Source organism: Ornithorhynchus anatinus, chromosome 17, assembly GCF_004115215.2.
Source record: "Ornithorhynchus anatinus isolate Pmale09 chromosome 17, mOrnAna1.pri.v4, whole genome shotgun sequence".
Taxonomy (NCBI): domain Eukaryota; kingdom Metazoa; phylum Chordata; class Mammalia; order Monotremata; family Ornithorhynchidae; genus Ornithorhynchus; species Ornithorhynchus anatinus.
This window is the reverse complement of record NC_041744.1, coordinates 15808940-15828342: the sequence shown is the minus strand read 5'-3', so window position 1 is coordinate 15828342 and position 19403 is coordinate 15808940. Positions and strand designations below refer to the sequence as shown.

The window sequence follows — 19403 nt, the reverse complement described above, 5'->3', positions numbered from 1 at the left end:
TAAAATGAGGATTCAATATGCCTGTTTCCTCAAATGTAAAATGAGGATTCAATACCTGTTCTCCCTCCCAGCTAACCTGTGAACCCTAAATGTGTCTGACCTGATTGACTTGTACCTACCCCAGTGCTTAGAACAGTGCTTGACACATAGTGCTTAACAAATACTATGCTGATAATGATAATGACATTAATAATAATAATAATAGTAACAATAATGATTCTCTCATCCACATTTCACAAACTGGAAGGATTTTCCACCTTAGCTCACCTTTTGTGAAATCAAAGACCATGGCCAATGGGTCAGACCATTTGTTCTTTGCCCACAGCATTTGGTCTCCAGTAGTAGCAGCAGAATGCAAAAATTCCCTAAACATATTAATCCAAAGGAAGTAAACCTTCCCTACTGAGAACTTCATACTGTATAAGAGCCAACACACTCAGGGAATCAGACAAAACATGGCCCAGCTCTGAAAAACAACTGCAACGGGAAGTGCTGCTGAAGTTGGACTTGAGTGGATTTTGCAAACCCCTCAGCAAGGCTTCTATTTTCTGTTCCTTCTCTGTGGACTCAACCTGTAGGACTTCAAAGGAGGTAACAGTCAGAGTCCTCCGGGTGGTTGAAGGTCTTGGCCAGGGAGACAATTTCTCTCCATCTCTGTTACCCAAGGCTGGCAAACTCACCCTGCCTCAAGGGCAGGAGGATGCAGGATGAAGAAGGCTACACGACACTGAAACTCCGGTCCAAACAAGGGAAGCCTTCCCCTCCGCCTCCAGGTAACATTGGTCTTTCCTATTTTGCTCAGGGCATTCCAGCTTCCTGCTGTCATGCTCCAGCCCTGATCTCCTGGGGATACCCAGAGAGAGAGGGAAGGGTAAGGGAATGAGGGTGATCACTTCTATCTGTCTCTGGACTGTAAAATGGGACTAGCTTAGAACTCAAATAGTTCAGTCTGTGAATGTTAAATTTAAGGATAACATTTAAGGCTGAACAGCCAGGGCGGGGTGGGGGAGAGAATGTTGTGTGCACGCACATGTGTGTGTGTCGAGTAGTCAAAATTCGAGACATAGTTCAGACGTGCTGTTTCTCTGGGGTTGTTACTCCAAGACAGAGGTAAGCCTGTGCCCTGGAGGAGCTATATGGTAATCACTGCTCCTGAAGCAGCAACTTCTCTCCAGGCTGTTTGTTTTTTCCCTGTTTTTTCTTATGGTTTTGTTAAGCATTTACTATAAGCTGGGCACTGTTCTAAGCAGATACGGCACTGTCAGGTTGGACACAGTCCATGCCCCACACGGGGCTCACAGTCTAAAATCCCCATTTTACAGATGAGGTAACGGAGGCACAGAGAAGTTAGGTGAATTGTACTTTCCAAGAGCTCAAAAAAATGATTGAATGAACTGAATGAACGACTTGAACCAGGTCACACGGCAGAAAAGTGGTGGACCTGGGATTAGAACCCAAGTCCTTCTGACTCCCAGGCCTGTGCTCTAGCCAGTCAGCTGAAGGTTTGTTTCTGGGCTTGCTGACGAAGGGAAACTCTGAGGGCCCCTTGTATGACCTTGAGCAACAGCAACCATAGCCTTGAGGACAGAAGAAGGGGAACTCTGTGAGCCCCTTGTATGACCTTGAGCAACAGCAACCATAGCCTTGAGGACAGAAGCGGCTCTTCCTGCTGTCACCACCACAGGATCTCTGGAGCCGAAGCTGCAGTAGTGAGCACAGTTACAAGGGACCCAGCGGTCCTGAACGAGATCCGCAGAGAGCTGGCGGCCACTCTGTCACCTCCGTTCCCGGCCCGAGAGGGAACTGAGGAAACTGAGTGTGGACTCGGCCATCTTCCTGGAGTAGGAAAAGCTCTGACTATTTGGTGCCCCAAAATAAATACGTCAGACTTAAGACTTTGTTCTTCTAATGCCAACCTATTCATTGTACTTTGAAATCATCTATCATGCCACCCATCCATTGCCCACATCCTCCATCTGGCCTGGAACTCCCTCACTCAATCAATCAATGGCATTTATTGAGCACTGACTGTGTTCAGAACACTAAACTATACTAAGTGTTTAGGAGGCTAATAATAATGATAATGTTGGTATTTGTTAAGCGCTTACTATGTGCAGAGCACTGTTCTAAGCGCTGGGGTGGATACAGGGTCATCAGGTTGTCCCACATGAGGCTCACATTTAATCCCCATTTTACAGATGAGGTAACTGAGGCACAGAGAAGTTAGGTGACTTGCCCAAAGTCACAGTGCTGACAATTGGCAGAGCCGGGGTTAGAACCCACCACCTCTGACTCCCAAGCCCAGGCTCTTCCCACTAAGCCACGCTGCTTCTCTACAACAGAGGGTACAGTACAACAAAGTGGGTAGGCCCATTCCCTGCACACAAGGAGCTTATTCCCCTTCGTTTCCTGCATACCACCACTCTCCGCACCTTTAGAGCCTCCTTAAAATCACATCTTCTCCAAGAGACCTTTCCCCAACTATGCCCTCATTTTCCCTATTCCCTCTCCCTTCGGGGTCACCCACGATTTGGATTTGTACCCTTTATATAGTTGTTATCCACCCTCAGCCCTACATTCTTTGGCATACATTCTTAATTTATTTGAATGCCTCTCTTCCCCTCTAGACTGTAAGCTCATTCTGGGCAGGGAACATGTCTACCAACTCTGTCATAATTTACTCTCCCAAGAAGTTCCTAGAGTGTTTAGTACATAGTAAGTGTTCAAAAATACCACTGATTGATTGATTGATCAGTGCCACGTTCACACCGGACAGGTGACAGACCTGATGAAAACTAGACTGACATAAAATATGATGATGGGTCACCTTTTAAGTGAACAGTTTTTCAATAAAACATTCTCACTGTATAGATTCTCATCAATATCCCCATTGGCACGAGGTTACTCTGAAACTGGAATGTGCAGTGAACATTCTCCTCCTTCTGGCAGTGCTAACGCTGTGTTCTTTGGGTAAGTTATTTCACTCCGAATTGTACTTTCCAAGTGCTCAGTACAGTGCTCTGCACACAGTAAATGCACAATAAATACAATTGAATGAATGAAGAAATTTCACTCTGTTCAGTCACGGGTACATATTTGCAAGTTCCATTGCCTAAACGACCAACAATATCATCCACATTTTTGAAGCACTTGAATCCACAGCACCATACTAAGCACTTGGGAGCACGTGATAATAGTAGAAGATGCAGGCCCTGCTTGTGGCGAGTTTACAGCTGAGTACTAATGCCAAATCCTCCTCTGGAATTACATTTCACCTTCTCTTACTATTTACTGAGCTCTAAAATGATGGGATTTGACACTCAAATCAGAGCCCTTGAACAAGAGAATTGAGAACTAGAAATACTAAAAATAAAATAATAATAATGGTATTTGTTAAGTGCTTATTATGTGCCAAGCACTGTACAATTTTTATGTTAATGACCAAGGGAAGGATAGCTTCTTCTTTCTACTGAAAGAATGAGTGCCCTCCCTCTCTCGGTCAGAAGGTGCAGTTTTACTGACCAGAGGTCAGGCAGAGTGCAAACTGAAGTGTGCAGTTGGGTTGGGGGAAGGTTGTCCTGACCATCCCCTTAGGTGTGCTGAGCAATTTCAGTTGAATCAGCGGCCCCAGGCCAGGGCTCTTGAGGTTGTTCATGTGCAGTGCAGGCTTGGATCAGCAGCTGCCTCAGGACTTCACTGAGACATGCACACCCCCACCCCAGTAAATCAACCAATTAATTGTATTTATTGAGTGCTTACTGTGTGCAGAGCACTGTATTAAGTGATTGGGAGAGTACAACCTAACGGAGTCTCCGGACACCTTCTCTCCCACAGGTAGTTTACAGCCCAGATTGGGAAACAGACATAAACATAAGTTAAAAAACAATTACAGCTATGTACATTAAGGCTGTGGGGCCAAGGGGGAGTCAATAAAGGGTACGTAATCCAATTGCAAGGTAATACAGGAGTGATTGGGAGAAAGGAAATGAGGGCTTAGTTGGAGGAGATGTATTTTGTTGTACAGATGTATGTAGCTGGAGGAGATAAGCAGCATGGCTCAGTGGAAAGAGCATGGGCTTTGGAGTCAGAGGTCATGGGTTCGATTCCCAGCTCTGCCACTTGTCAGCTGTGTGACTGTGGGCAAGTCACTTCACTTCTCTGTGCCTCAGTTACCTCATCTGTCAAATGGGATTAAGACTGTGAGCCCCACGTGGGACAATCTGATTCCCCCATGTCTACCCCAGCGCTTAGAACAGTGCTCTGCACATAGTAAGCGCTTAACAAATACCAACATTATTATTATTATTATTATTATTTTAACAAGGATCGTAAGGTCGCGAAAGTGATTGTTTTCCTATGTGAAGAGAGAAGTTGTTCCAGGCTAGAGGCAGGACTCGGGTGACATGTGACCACCAGTTGCAGACCCCATATCCGGTGACTCCAGGACTACCCCGGCTCCAGTTGCCCGGCTCTCATCAGGCCTGGTCACCCCCAGGGTGGGCTCACCGTCCACCCCCCTCACTGACACTGAGTCCTGGACCCAGGACCGGGGCCCAACCGGAGAAGACCATGAGACAAGAGCTTTCAGGCCTCAATATTTTCCTCTTTTAACATTCAAATTTCTAGTTTTCAAAGAGGGCTCAGAGAACGTCTTCTTCCCTCCTCTACTGGTACAATTCTTTGTCCTTAGGAAAACTCCAAGAGTTAAATTGCCTATTCCCCATCAGCCCTTAGGAACATCTGCCATTGTGAGAAACCACAGTTTTGGTTTTCCTTCGAATGACTTACTCAATTTGAAAGACGTTTCCGTTCAGAGTCTCTTCAGAGCTACAGGGAGGGCAAAGTTTCAGGCTTGGGATTGACCTCTGCCATATCTCTCTCTTCCTTTGCTAGTTTTAAAACAGATGAACTCACTGGAATGCCTGCAGTTTGGCGCAGGAAATGCAGCTGAAAGTAGCAGTTGCCCAGGAACAAGTCCAGATGGAAACGATCCCTCAACAGGTGACTTTAATCTGCTTCAGACTGGAGGGTTCTCCAAGGGCAAGGGAATTATCTTTCCTTCAGTAACTTTAACAATAAAATGACGGAGTAACTGCCTTAGGTAATAATAATAATAATGTTGGTATTTGTTAAGCGCTTACTATGTGCCGAGCACTGTTCTAAGCGCTGGGGTAAACACAAGGGAATCAGGTTGTCCCACGTGGGGCTCACAGTCTTAATCCCCATTTTATAGATGAGGTAACTGAGGCACAGAGGAGTTAAGTGACTTGCCCACAGTCACACAGCTGACAAGTGGCGGAGCTGGGATTCGAACTCATGACCTCTGACTCCAAAGCGCGTGCTCTTTCCACTGAGCCACGCTGCTTCTCATGAAGCTTAGGTGTAAGCTTGCTGTGGGCAGGGAATGTGTCTACCAGCTCTGGTGCATCATACACTCTCAAGTGTTTAGTACAGTGCTCTACATACTGTATGTGCTCAAGAAATGTCATCTGTTGATTGCTTGGGTGCTTTAGGGATAGTTCTGTTTGGAGGCAGGGGGATGGATCACTTGATCTTCCAAGGACTCCCCACTTCAAAGTGACATATCTCACATGTATACTGGATCCCAGTGTAATCTCGAGGCATTTGACAATATAACTGCTCTTGACCTGAAAAGCAAGTCAACCGATCCATGAAATAATTTATTCTCAAACCCTCTAGTTGGTTCACACAATCACCCTTCTCAGCCCCCTGACAGGTTCACTAACTGTAAATTCTCCTAAACATTTAGTACAGTGCTCTGCACACCGTAGGACCTCAATAAACACCAGCAACTGAAATACATTGTAAGGGCTGGCAGAGTCTTAGTTTCAGACACCTGCTTGGCCCAGCACTAGTTGGGTGGCCGTGGTTAATCGCTGACACTCTTTCTGGTTTCTATTTCTAATGATGACATTTATTAAGCGTTTGCTACGTGCCAAGCTCTGTTCTGAGAGCTGGAATAGATGCAAAATAATCAGATCAAACACGAGAACTATTTCCCCCAGTTGGAAGGGGAAAAACACACCCAGCTCCTTCCAGTATCAGTCTATGAGAGTATACTATTCTCCAACTACTACTCCTAATATACTATCACTAACAATAATAATAATAATAATACAGCACTACTACTACTAGTTAGCATAGTCTTTTCTTACGCTGTCGAGTCGTCTCCAACTCCTAGCGACGCCATGGACACATCTCTCCCAGAACCCCCCACCTCCATCTGCAGTCGTACTGGCAACGTATCCCTAGCTTTCTCGGTAAAAATACGCAAGAGGTTTACCACTACCTCCTTCCGCGCAGTAAACTCGAGTCTCCGCCCATGACTCTCTCCCATGCCGCTGCTTCCCAACACAGATGAGTTTTGACTTGTAGCAGATTGCCTTCCACTCACTAGCCTCTGCCTAAGCTAGGAATGGAATGGGTAAGCCTCTACGTGACTCTCCCTCCCATAGTGGAGACTGGTAGAGTCCTGGAAACTCTCCAGGTGCTACCATGAGGGGGGAATTAGTACCATATTATATTCTACTAAGTACCATTTTACTGTGCAGGAAGCAGTTTGGCCTTGTGGAAAGAGCATGGGCCTGGGCATCAGAGGACCTGGGTTCTAAGCCGGCTCTGACACCGATTGGACAAGTCACTTCATTTCTCTGGGCCTATCCCACATGGACCTCCCAGTCTCGATCCCCCTTTTACAGATGAGGTAACAGAGGCCCAGAAAAATGAAGTGACTGGCCCAAGGTCACACAGCTGGCAAGCGACAGAGCCAAAATTAGAACCCATGACCTTCTGACTCCCAAGCCTGTGCTCTAACCACAAGGCCATGCTGCTTCTTACTACTTGCTTCTTCCTTTCTTCTGACTACTACTTCTTAATACAATTATATTATACTTTACTATCAACTATGCTATTATGCAGGAAGCAGTATTGCCTTGTCGAAAGAGCAATGGCCTGGGAGCCCGAGGACCAGGGTTCTAATCCAGGCTCAGATACTTGTCTGCCATGTGACTTTGGACAAGTCACTTCACTTCTCTGTGCCTCAGTAACTGTGACATTCGCCCCAGGATCCAGAGAAGATAATAATTATACTGATAATAATTATGGTACTTGTTAAGTGCTTACTATGTGCCAAACACTGTTCTAAGTGCTGTGGTAGATTCAAATTAGTCAGGTTGGACCCAGTCCCTGTCCTTCATGGGGTTCCCACTCTTAATCCCCATTTTACAGATGAGGTAACTGAGGCCCAGAGAAGTGAAGTGACTTGTCCCCAAGTTCACACAGCAGACATGTGGCAGAGCCGGGATGGTTCTGGTTTTAGAGACCTGAGAACTGCTCATCTTCTTTCTCTTCCCAGTGGTACCCACTCTACGAACATGCCCAGAAGACTGGCAGCTGCACCAAGGGAAATGCTATTGGTTTTCCAACGGGAGTAGAATCAGAACCTGGAATGACAGTGACGCCGACTGTGAGGGAAGGAAGTCAAATCTGACTGTGATTCGGGATATGTGTGAACTGGTGAGGATTGAAATTTCAATCGACCAATCAATAGCTTTTTTGAGCACCTACTTTTTTTCCGGACAGTGAACAATTGCTCTTTTTGACGCCTTCTCTGTGCTAAGAGATCAGGAGAATACGTAGAGCCAAAGAAGGAGCACCTCTTCCAGGAGGCCTTCCCAGACTGAGCCCCCCTTTCACTCTGCTCCTCCTTCCCTCCTCATCGCCCTGACTCCCTCCCTCTGCTCTACCTCCCTCCCCGCCCAACCTCACTTGTGTATATATGTACATATTTGTTATTCTATTTATTTTATTAATGACATGTATATATCTATAATTCTATTCATTTACACTATGCGACATAGGCTTGGGAATCAGAGGACATGGGTTCTAATCCCTGCTCTGCCACTTGTCAGCTGTATGACTTTGGGCAAGTCACTTAACCTCTCAGTTACTTCATCTGTAGAATGGGGATTAAAATTGTGAGCCCCACAGGGGACTACCCTGTATCTACCCCAGCGCTTAGAACAGTGCTTGGCACATAGTAAGTGCTTAAACACCATCATCATCATCATATATTACCCAGAGGTTGAGATGTCTTTCAGGAGAGCACATGATAGTCAATCACTGAGGCTGTCACGAAGAGTAATGAATCTCTGGAAGTAATTCAAAGCACTAAAGAGATATGCTGTCGATTACAAAGAGGAGAAGTCGTCACACCACAGCAATAAAAATAACGATAATAACTGTTTTTATAATAGTATTTAAGCACATAATATGTTCCACGCACTATATTAAGTGCTGAGGTATACATGTGACAATTAGGTAGGTCACAGGCCATGACTCAGGGGGACATGGACATTGTGGACATAAGCTCATCATGGAAAGGGAACATATCTGCCAATTCCGTCAGACTGTACTCTCCCAAGAACCTAGAACAGTGCTTTGCACTTAGTAAACATTCAATAAATACCACTGATGATGAAGATGAGGGAGGACAGGCAATTAATCTCCATTTTCCAGATGAGGAAATTGAGGCACAGAGAAGTTAAGCGTCTTGCTCAAGGTCCCACTGCAGGCAGGTTGCCCAGCTTGGATTAGAACCCAGGCCCCTTAATTCCTAGGAACATGTTCTTTCCATTAGACCATGCTGATTCTCAAGTGGATGCCTATCCACTTGCTTTGTTTTGTTTTGTTGTCTGTCTACCCCATCTTAGACTGTGAGTCTGCTGAGTAGGGATTGTCTTCATTTCTTGCTGAATTGTAGTTTCCAATCACTTAGTACAGTGCTCTGCACACAGTATTCATTAAATATGAATGAATGAATGAATGAATGAATGAATAAAGATGCTACCCTTCTAGGAGATTATTATCTAATTGGAGACTCAACACACACACAAAAAATTTACAAATTAAAAGAAGTGGTCAAAGTGTAGAATATTTAAACGGATATGTGCAAAAGTACTACGGAGGGGTGTGAACGCATAAATTGTGAGGTGGTAAAAAAGTGCTGAGATGATAGTTGAGAAGATAAGATGATTAGGGGATAAGGAAAATGAATTGAGGGAAGCCTCCTGGAGGAGGTGTGCTTTCAGAAAGTCTTTGAAGGTAGAGAGAGCTGAGGACTGATGGGTTTCAAGAGGGAGGGAGCTCCAAGCAAGAGGAAACCTGTCAGCAAGGCATCACAGGCGGGAGAATAGACAATGTGGCGCACAAAGAGTAAGCTAACTTGAGAAGAATGGAGAGAGTGAGATGGAGCATAGTAGGAAAAGAGAATAGTTAAGTTAGAGAGATCACTGAGCAATCAATCAATCAATTTTACTGAGCACTTACTCTGTGCAGAGGACTGTAATAAACACTTGGGAGAATACAATATAATAGAGTTTGTAGACACATTCCCTGCCCACAGTAATTTTTCAGTCTAGCAGGGGAGACTGACACAATAAAAATAAATAAATTACACATATATATTTAAATGCTATGGGGCTGAGGGAAGGGTGAATAATGGGTGAGATCCAGTGTGAAGGTGCCACAATAGGAAGTGGAAGAAGAGGAAATGGGGATTTAGTTGAGGAAGGTCTTTGGGAGGAGATGTGCTTTAAATGAAGCCTTGAAGCTGGGGAGAGTGGTAGTCTTGTCAGATTTCAAGAGGGGGGGAGTTTCAGTCGAGGAGAAGAACATGGATGAGGATTCAGTGCTCACTGGGGGCAGGGAGTATGTCTATGGTATTCTCCCAAGTGCTTAGTACAGTGCTCTGCACACAGTTAAGTGCTCAATAAATGTGATTGAGAGAGATGAGATAAAGGTACAGTTTGAACCTTGTGAAGTGTGTGGGCTGGGTTGCAGTAGGAAAGCAATGAGGTAAGGAAGGAAGGGGAAAGGTGATCGAGTGAACTGTGTCTATGATAAGGAGTTTCTGTTTGACGCAGAGGTAGGTGGGCAACCGCTCGAGGTTCTTGAGGAATGGGAAAACATGGACTGAATGATTTGGTAGAAAAATAATCCAGGCAGCAGAATGAAGTATGGACTGGAGTGGGGAGAGGACAGGAGCAGGGAGGTCAGCCAGGATGCTGAGGTAGTAGTCAAGGTGGGATAGGTTAAGGACTTGGATTAATGGGGGAGCAGTCTGAATGGAGAGCAGTGGGCAGATTTTAGGGATGTTGCGAAGTTTGAACCAACAGGATTAGGTGACAGATTCATTCATTCATTCAATAGTATTTATTGAGCGCTTACTATGTGCAGAGCACTGTACTAAGCGCTTGGGATGAACAAGTCGGCAACAGATAGAGACAGTCCCTGCCGTTTGACGGGCTTACAGTCTAATCGGGGGAGACGGACAGACAAGAACAATGGCAATAAATAGAGTCAAGGGGAAGAACATCTCGTAAAAACAATGGCAACTAAATAGAATCGAGGCGATGTACAATTCATTAACAAAATAAATAGGGTAACGAAAATATATACAGTTGAGCGGACGAGTACAGTGCTGTGGGGATGGGAAGGGAGAGGTGGAGGAGCAGAGGGAAAAGGGGAAAATGAGGGTTAAGCTGCGGAGAGGTAAAGGGGGGATGGCAGAGGGAGTAGAGGGAGAAGAGGAGCTCAGTCTGGGAAGGCCTCTTGGAGGAGGTGAGTTTTAAGTAGGGTTTTGAAGAGGGAAAGAGAATCAGTTTGGCGGAGGTGAGGAGGGAGGGCGTTCCGGGACCGCGGGAGGACGTGACCCAGGGGTCGACGGCGGGATAGGCGAGACCGAGGGACGGTGAGGAGGTGGGCGGCAGAGGAGCGGAGCGTGCGGGCTGGGTGGTAGAAAGAGAGAAGGGAGGAGAGGTAGAAAGGGGCAAGGTGATGGAGAGCCTCGAAGCCTAGAGTGAGGAGTTTTTGTTTGGAGCGGAGGTTGATAGGCAACCACTGGAGTTGTTTAAGAAGGGGAGTGACATGCCCAGATCGTTTCTGCAGGAAGATGAGCCGGGCAGCGGAGTCAAGAATAGACTGGAGCGGGGCGAGAGAGGAGGAAGGGAGGTCAGAGAGAAGGCTGACAGATTGAATACATGGGGTGAATGAGAGAGAGGAGTAGAGTATAACATCACAGTTTCAGGCTTGTGAGACAGAGTGGATGGTGGTGCTATCTACACTGATGGGAAAGTCATGGGGATGAAAGGGTTTGGGAGGGAAGATAAGGAGTTTTGTTTGACACAACTTTTTAGACACAAGTTTGAGGAGTCAGCGGGACATCCAAGTAGAGAGGTTCTGAAGGCAGGAGGAAATATGTGTCTGAGCCGAGAATGAGAGAAGTCGGGGCTGGAGATGCTGGTTTGAGAATCATCTGCACAGAGGTGGTCATTGAAGGCATGTAGTGGATGAGTTCTCCACGGGAGTGTAAAAGGAGATTGGCACTGATCCTCACCCTGATACTGGAGGGTGGAGACCCACAAGGATGAGGCGAGTCGGGGCAGGTTGAAGCTTTGATCACCTATTAGTAATGTCCCCGTTAAACTAAAAGGATAGTTTTGTCAACAGGAAAAGGGGCTTTGCCTGGAGGAAACAGCCTGATTTAGTAGAAGGAGCATGGGCCCTGGGAGATGGAGGACTCGGGAGTCAGAGGACCTGGGTTCTAATCCTGGCTCTGACACTTGTCCGTTGTCTGACCTTGGACAAGTCACTTAATTTCTCTGTGCCTCAATTTCCTCTTATGCAAAGTGGAAATCAATTCCTGTTCACCTTCCTACCTGAATGTGAGCCTCAGGTTGGACCGGGATTGTGTCCAACCTGATCAACTTGTATTGTCCCCAGAGCTTAGAACAGTGCTTAGGACTTAGTAAGCACTTAACTTCTACCATAATCATTATTACTGTTAGTATTACCAGTCGCATCAGTATTAATGATTCCCACCTGTGTATTCCCTCTGAGCCCTAACTATAGGCTCTGCTCACAGCAAGCACTTATATGTTCTTACTCATACCTATTCTAACACACACACACAAACACACACACATGGAAAATACAGGGATGTCCACAGGTTTGTTCCAGCTTCCCTAATTTGGGTGGATGGAGAGATGAGAGTCAAGTGTCTGGGAGTTTGGGGCCAACTGTACTTCTCCTGTGCTCTCTGTAACAGTTCAGGACTAGAGCTCATCCATGTTGGGAATCTGTATTAGAAATTCATCACTGCCTGACTGCTTCAAGCTGATGCTGGGTGAGTCTGTGCCTCAGGGAAGAAATAGTTTCCTGAGGAGAGAACCCAGAAAAACCAATTCTCTCACTAGCCCCTGATTGTTTGTTTACCCTTAGATGTGGAACGTCCAGAATTTTCTAGAGAGAATTTCAGACCATGATATGTGAGCTCCAGCTCAGGTTCCCGGCTTGGTGCCATCCCTCCACTTAGAGATGCTGTTCCCTGTCTACTTATTTTATTTTGTTTTGTGGTCTGTCTCTCCCCTTCTAGACTCTGAGCCCATTGTTGGGTAGGGATTGTCTCTATTTCTTGCCAAATTATATTTTATAAGCGCTTAGCACAGTGCTCTGCAAAAAGTAAGGGCTCAATAAATATGATTGAATGAATGAATGAATGAAAGAATCTGTTTTCTTGTGCCCCCATTTCCTAATTATTGCAATTCACTCATGGATCCTCCACAACCTGTGAGGCTGCCATTTCCCCACTGACAATTAAGGTGTAAATCTGCTGTGCTGTGATGGGTGGAGCTGGAGTGTTGGGGTGTATTGGGATGTGGGATGGAGGAGTTGGTCATTCTCTCTTGGGTCCAGAGATGTTCTCGTAGAAGTGGGGGCAGCAGATTCAGGGACCCCTTTTGTGCAGAGGGAGAAAATGCCAAGGTATCAGGGTTCCACTCACCCTCTGCTGTCCCCTCTCCAGGGCTTCATCTGGTCAAAGATACCACAGTCATGCAAATATTGGATCAGGCTGCCTATTCAAAACGCTGAAGGCAACTGGACCTGGTCAAATGACTCTGTCCTTAACTGGAGTCTGTGAGTATTTCGTGGAGTTTGACCTCTGATTGCGGAGTCAGGAATGACTTTCAGTTACCACGGGCTCCAGGTGGTGGTTTCCCTCCATCCTTCCCTGCCCATCGGTGCCTGGTTCACCCAAGGAAGACCCTGGGATTCTGCCTCCCTCCAGACATCATCAGGGATAGGATTAGTGTCCCTGTCACATTTCCTCCCACAGTCGTAGCCTAAAGGCACAGCACCATCTCCTTTGGTCGGCCCAGCCAGCTAGTCAAACCATCCCCTTGGGGTCTCCAATCCCAAAACTCATTTCCTCAACCTCAGCTCTCCAGAAGAGACCACTCCTACCTCCTTAGTCCCACCTAACGCTCAACCCTGTCTCCTGTGATTTGCTCGGCCTAACCGGACCTTCGCCGGAGCAGTAGCACAGCTGTCTGCGGCTCTTCCCATCCTGACTCTCTGCACTCAGAGGGACCGAAAGCCTTCCTGGGCACTCTGGACACCTAGAGCACTGTAATAATAATTATTGTCAGCTCAAAGGTTTGGTCACTGTGGTATTTGAGGAAGTTATTAAGCGGTAGATGAGGAGGAGGTTCCTGGAGGAACATTTTGGTCTAATTCCAGGACGAATAAGATGTACCGCTCCCCTCTTCTCACTCACATCCACAGGATTAGAGGAGAAAAAAGGAGAATAGCATGTAGGGTTAAAGTGTGGTGGGGAGGACCAGGATTCCCTCTTGCTAGGAGACTGGCAAAATCATGTCCCTCCCCCTTCAGTTCCACTCCCCCTTCCTCCCACCTTCTCCTGCTCCCTGGAATTCTGGGCTAACTCTAGAAAAGGATCTGCCAGGACCAAATCCTCACACGTTCCTACAGTCACTCACTCCAGGGAAACCAACCCAAAGGGAGACTAAAGCAGAGATGGCTCCTTACGCTGAACTGGGTTTGTACTTGCCGCCTGATTTCACTTTTTTCATTTGTTATTTTCATGGCTTGTTTTGTTCTGCTGTCTGTCTCCCCTTTTAGACTGTGAGCCCTATGTTGGGCAGGGATTGTCTCTGTATGTTGCCACATTGTACATTCCAAGTGTTTAGTACAGTCCTCTGCACACAGTAAGCGCTCAGTAAATACGATTGAATAAATTGAATGAATGAATGAATGGCTGTAGCCCATGCTGTTTTAAGGTCACTGTAAATGCTGATAGAGCATGTCTGCTTCTATGTACAGGTTCAAGGATAACAACCCGACAAATGAAAAGAATGAGGGGCAGGAAAATAAACAATGTGAAATGGACCCCCACAGAGATCAACAGAACAAGAAGCTCAAGGAAAACAAACGTGCCCAGGAAAATCCTAAAAATGAAAGGAAGAAGAAGCAGGCAAATAAATATCATGAAAAGCACAAACCCTCAGATAAAAAGAACCAGTGTCCTGTGCTCTCATGGGGTAAAATTGGTCTTGACAGTTGTGACAATGCAAATTTCTGGCTCTGCCAGCAGTAATGTGGACCCCTGAACCTCAGCATGCCCTGGGACTCTGGGAAAGGGGTGGGGAATGTCCTTTGGATTTGGCCTTTTCATTCTGTATGAGCTGGGTGGTGACTAAGGAGACGGCAGGAGAGATCTCAATCAACAGCAAGAAAGAAGCAGCATGGCCTAGTGGAGAGAACATGGGGTCCCTAATCCCACCTCCACCACTTGTCTTCTGTGTAACCTTGGGAAAATCTCTTGAGTTCTCTGGGTCTCAGTTACCTATTCTGTAAAATGGGGATGCAGACTGTGAGTCCCATGTGGGAACAGGGACTATGTCCAACCGTAAAACGTTGTACTTACCCTAGAGTTTAGTACAATTCTGGGTGAGCACTTAAACAAATGCCATTAAAAATATATATTCCAGCCTCCCAGGACTTCTCCAACAGCATGTGTGTCTGATTGTATGTGTGGGCGAGAGTGTGTGCGTGTCTATTTGAAGTGTTTAGCATGTTCTTGTGTGACAGTTTGGGGTTTCCCCAGTTCTGCTGTCATACAGGAGGAGTCCAAAGTCCACTAGCAATGTCCAGGCAAATCCAGCATTGAGAAACACTTTACTTTTTCCCTTTGCAGGATAAGGGCGGTCTGCATGACTCTGCCACCAGAACCCCAAACTCTGTCACTGTGTGCTGTCACTACCACACCACATTTACTTTCAGATAATAATAATAATGATAATGTTGATATTTGTTTAGAGCTTGCTATGTGTCGAGCACTATTCTAAGCACTGGGGTAGTGAGAGGATAATCAGATTGTCCCACGCGGGGCTCACAGTCTTAATCCCCATTTTACGGATGAGGTGACTGAGGCACCGAGAAGTCAAGTGACTTCCCCAAGTCACACGGCTGACAGACGGCGGAGCTGGCATTAGAACCCATGACCTCTGACTCCTAAACCCATGCTCTTTCCACTGAGCCACGCTGCTTCTCTATAAGGGCCCAACGAGCTAGAGGATTCTTCAGGGTTCCAGACGGCCAGACACTGCTTCTTGGGGCCTGGATTATCCTGCTTCAGGAAGGATAGCCTGCAGCCACCCCAATCCCGTGGCTCTTCCTCCGGAATCCTCTTTCTGATTGGTTTCTCCCTAACCGATTCAGGGAGACTTCATGTTTTCTTTTTCATCATTTGAACTATCACTAGCTTTACTATTCATTTTTTCTCTCATTACAACAATTAATTTTCCTATAATGACATTTATGCCCCAGTCTGAATAATAAGCTCAAAATTTTCCAGCCAAATGAAAACTAAGCCAGTCTAAGGCAGCAACAGCAGCTACAGCCAAACGCAATCTTTCTCTTTTTCCTCTGTCGCCCTTGAGCGTGTTTGGTGACATTAAGCACAGAGAGGCCGAGTTCTTGCTACGGTCACTATCGCTTCGATACAGTGGCTGTGAGTGGGCTAACGGATGTTGCCACTGATGTCCACTGTACCAGAATAACCCCCCAAAGTCCCAGGAAGTCTACCCACGGAGCCAGCCGAATGTCGAGAGGCTCGAAGCGAAGTAAATGCTGGACCCTGGAGAAGCAGCATGACACAGTGAAAAGAGCACAGGCCTGGAGAGTCAGAGGACCTGGATTCTAATCCCTTCTTGCCACTTGTCTACTGTGAGACCTTGGGTAAGTTACTTAAATTCCCTGGGCCTCAGTTTCCTCATCTGTAATGTGGGTGTTCCAAACCTGTTCTCCCTCTTTCTTGTGTACTTTTGGAGACCACCAGGGGTACCCCAGATGTCTATTGTTCTGGTGAAGAGCAGACCCTTTTGAGCACTGGTAAACACTCATTAAAGCCAACTGCAGTTGGAATCCATGAGCAACTCAAAATTACCTGCTCGTGTGGAGAGAAATAACTCCAGTCCTTCCTTTGGACCCTTTAGGCTGAGACCTGGAACATTTCATTGGTAATAGAGTCCATCATTGCTCCTCATTGCTGACCCCTGTAAGGTCCGACAAGCATTCTGAAGGTAACCTGGACTTGGTGAGACAGTGTGGGGTCCCCAGAGACCAGTCAATCAATCGATCATAGATGGAGATGGATCAATCGGATCCAAAGTGGAGAGTGGCCTCCAGTAGTTTATCACAAGATGAAGGAATCTGCCTTGCATAGCAGTTTACGACCTGTAAAATCGTGCTTAGATTTTAGCTCAGAGAAGGCATCTCTGGGCCACTGGGCCCATGACAGTTCATTGCTCTGTCCACGGTGTTAAGGCTTATGTGGCTGTGACCTTTGGTCTCTGGCGGAAGAGGTCTCAAGGTGGGGGACTGCTAGGCTGTGCTGCGTTACCGTCTTGAATGAGAGCTGTGTGCTTTCGAAAGCTTCAGTGATACTGTTGAAAGTTGGCCAGGGAATTTCAGAGAAGGAAAGGAGAAATGGCATCAAACTGTTGGGAAGGTAAGACAGAGAAGTGAGAGTTGATGATAAATTTGGGGGGGTTTCTGGGGTAAATCTTATAGTTTTAAGTTTCTATTTGATTCTCTCTGTGTGCTTGCTTTGTACATACCTCCGATTAAAATATCATTCGTTAGCAAACATGTGGGTAATCAGTTTTACAATTCTTCGAAGATCTCACAGTTTCCTTTCTGATTCTGGCCAAATTCCACTTCTCCTTTATTCCTTTGGAATACCTGAATTGGTGAAGGGCTCTTTATGCTTCTCATTCTAGGCATTTTAGCAACAAGCTGTTCCCCTCTCGTAGAACATGTGGGTAGAATACACAACCTAGAGGAACTGCCATGGATAAGGGTGTGGGCAGGAGAGAAAGAACTAGAGAAAGAGGTGGAGAGGAACAACTAAAGGGGGAAGAGGAAGACCAAGAAAAGACCGTGTCAAAAAGCACATAACTGCTTCTAGAAGAAGGGAGTTAAATCACATATTCAAGTTATTTATTCTGATCCAAATTATCACTAGTAGTATTATTATTATATCATTAAGTGCTTATTATTTGTCAAGCACCAATCTAAGTGCTGGGGTAGGTACAAGTTAATCATGTCGGGCACAGTCCTTGTCCCACATGGGGCTCACAGTCTAAGTTGGAGGGGAACAGACCTAGAATCTCCATTTTACAGTTGAATAACCTGAGGCACAGCAAGCAATTAGCAGACTCAGGCCCAGAACCCAGGTCCTCTGACTTCCTGTCATGGGCTCTTTTCACTAAGTCATGCTGCTTTTCTTCATGTAAAGATTTTTTAAAATCTGTTTTCCCATTTGACTGTGAGATCCTTAAAAGTTCAACAATTTTTGGTGCACATCTGTTGTGTTTTCCCAAGCTTCTAGTACCATACATTGCACTTAGTAGGTGCTCAATAAATTCCAACACTACTACTGCACTACTAATTGGAAAATAATAATACTTATTAATTATTTACGATTTCCTCTATGTTCAGCACTTGATAATTATTAAAAATAATGAGGGCAACAACAATAATATTATCGATGATGATACGAAGATGAAATGCTAGAGGTTTCCTAGGACTATGGCATGGAGAAACTAGTATGGACCCCTGTTTCATCCATCCACTTTCACAGGACTTGCAGTCTCTGAATTTCTCTGATTCCAGCCCCTGGAAACACTGAGCTCCAAGCAGAGCAGAAACCAATGGTGAGGTGACTAAGAGGCAGGAGGAAGTGGTTTGTCTGGGCACAGCTGCCAAGAGAGCAGAGCTGCTTGGAAGGAAACTGGGGTTTGATCTCATGATGCTCAAAATTAGCCTTTCGCCACTGTATCCACACCCAGCCCCCAATGCAAAAAGGAAAAAAAGACACAAAGACGCCTACTCATGGCAGTTCTCTGCATTTATCCTCCAAATCTGGTAATGAAAGCTCAAAATGTTTTTTATGAGACACTGTATTATGGCGCCAGGCTGGATAGAGGCTGCAACGTTAGAGCTTGTAGGACTCCCAGAGCTTAGTCAAGGACTCAGTGTACAGTCAACTTCCCCCTCAATTTCCGGAGTAGGGGTTCTTCTCGGGGTCTGATGAAACCGAATAGAAGCCAACTCCTCCAGAAACCACTTCAGGTCTCAGGAGAAGGGAGCAGGAGCTGACTGGACACCGGGACAGTATGGAGGCCAAGACATTCCAGAGAGAGGAGATGAGGGAATGGGAGGAGCTCAAAGGCTGGAGAAGTGACAGGAGACAAAGAGACTGGCTCTGCTATTCCTTACTTGATTAGGACCAGGATGAACTTTCCAAATCCTCCTACTGAAGTGGCGTTCAGAAAGAGCACCGTGGCCTAGTGGGTAGAGCACGGGCCTGGGAGCCAGAAGGCTCTGCCACTTGTCTGCTGGGTGACCTTGGGCCGGTCACTTAACTTCTCCGTGCTTCAGTTACCTCATCTGTAAAATGGGGATTAAGACTGAGATTCCTATGTAGGTAATGGTCTGTGTCCAACCTGATTAACTTGTATCAATCCCAGTGCTTAGTACTGTGCTTGGCACATAGTAAGCACTTAACAAATGCCATTAATATCATTACTATCATTATTATTATCTACCCTAGCAGTTAGTACAGTGCCTGGCACGGAGTAAGTGCTTAACCAATACCATTAAAAAAGCAAGAAAGGTAAGGAGCGGGGAAAATGGAGGGTTGGCATTTTTTCCTTCCAGTCCCACTGCTTACCCGCCATCTGCCTACCCACCCATAAGAAGTCAACAACTCTAGCAGTGGTTGCTGAAAAATGGATGGGGATACAGCAAGAGCTGTTACTCAGCAAGCTTAAAGAGAAATCTGTTCAACTTCCTCCGGAAGCACCTGCCATCCTTGTCCGGCACCCTGCCGTGAGGACTACTGGGCCCAGAGCACCAGGTGAGAGAGTGTGGATGGTTCAGTTGCAAACCTTCACCACTACTTCCAAAACAAGTGCATGTCCTGCTGGAGGTTAGATATCACATTCCCCTTCCCCATT

At 46.0% G+C, this 19403-nt stretch overlaps 1 protein-coding gene and 1 non-coding gene across 2 annotated transcripts; one reads left to right on the top strand and one right to left on the bottom strand.

Annotated features, from left to right (window-relative positions):
* The first annotated feature begins 334 nt into the window (after window positions 1-334).
* Window positions 335-15081, top strand: LOC114817880 (killer cell lectin-like receptor subfamily B member 1B allele A). The gene is made up of 7 exons (XM_029082443.2): window positions 335-773; window positions 2872-2970; window positions 4894-5001; window positions 7376-7536; window positions 12884-12996; window positions 14203-14420; window positions 15077-15081. Exons 1-7 carry the CDS (start codon window positions 701-703, stop codon window positions 15079-15081), a joined length of 777 nt encoding a protein of 258 aa, XP_028938276.2. The 5' UTR covers window positions 335-700.
* On the bottom strand, window positions 6389-6526 carry LOC114818092. The gene has a single exon (XR_003765913.1). It is a non-coding gene; the product is annotated as a small nucleolar RNA SNORA7 (small nucleolar RNA).
* Window positions 15082-19403: the final 4322 nt, after the last annotated feature.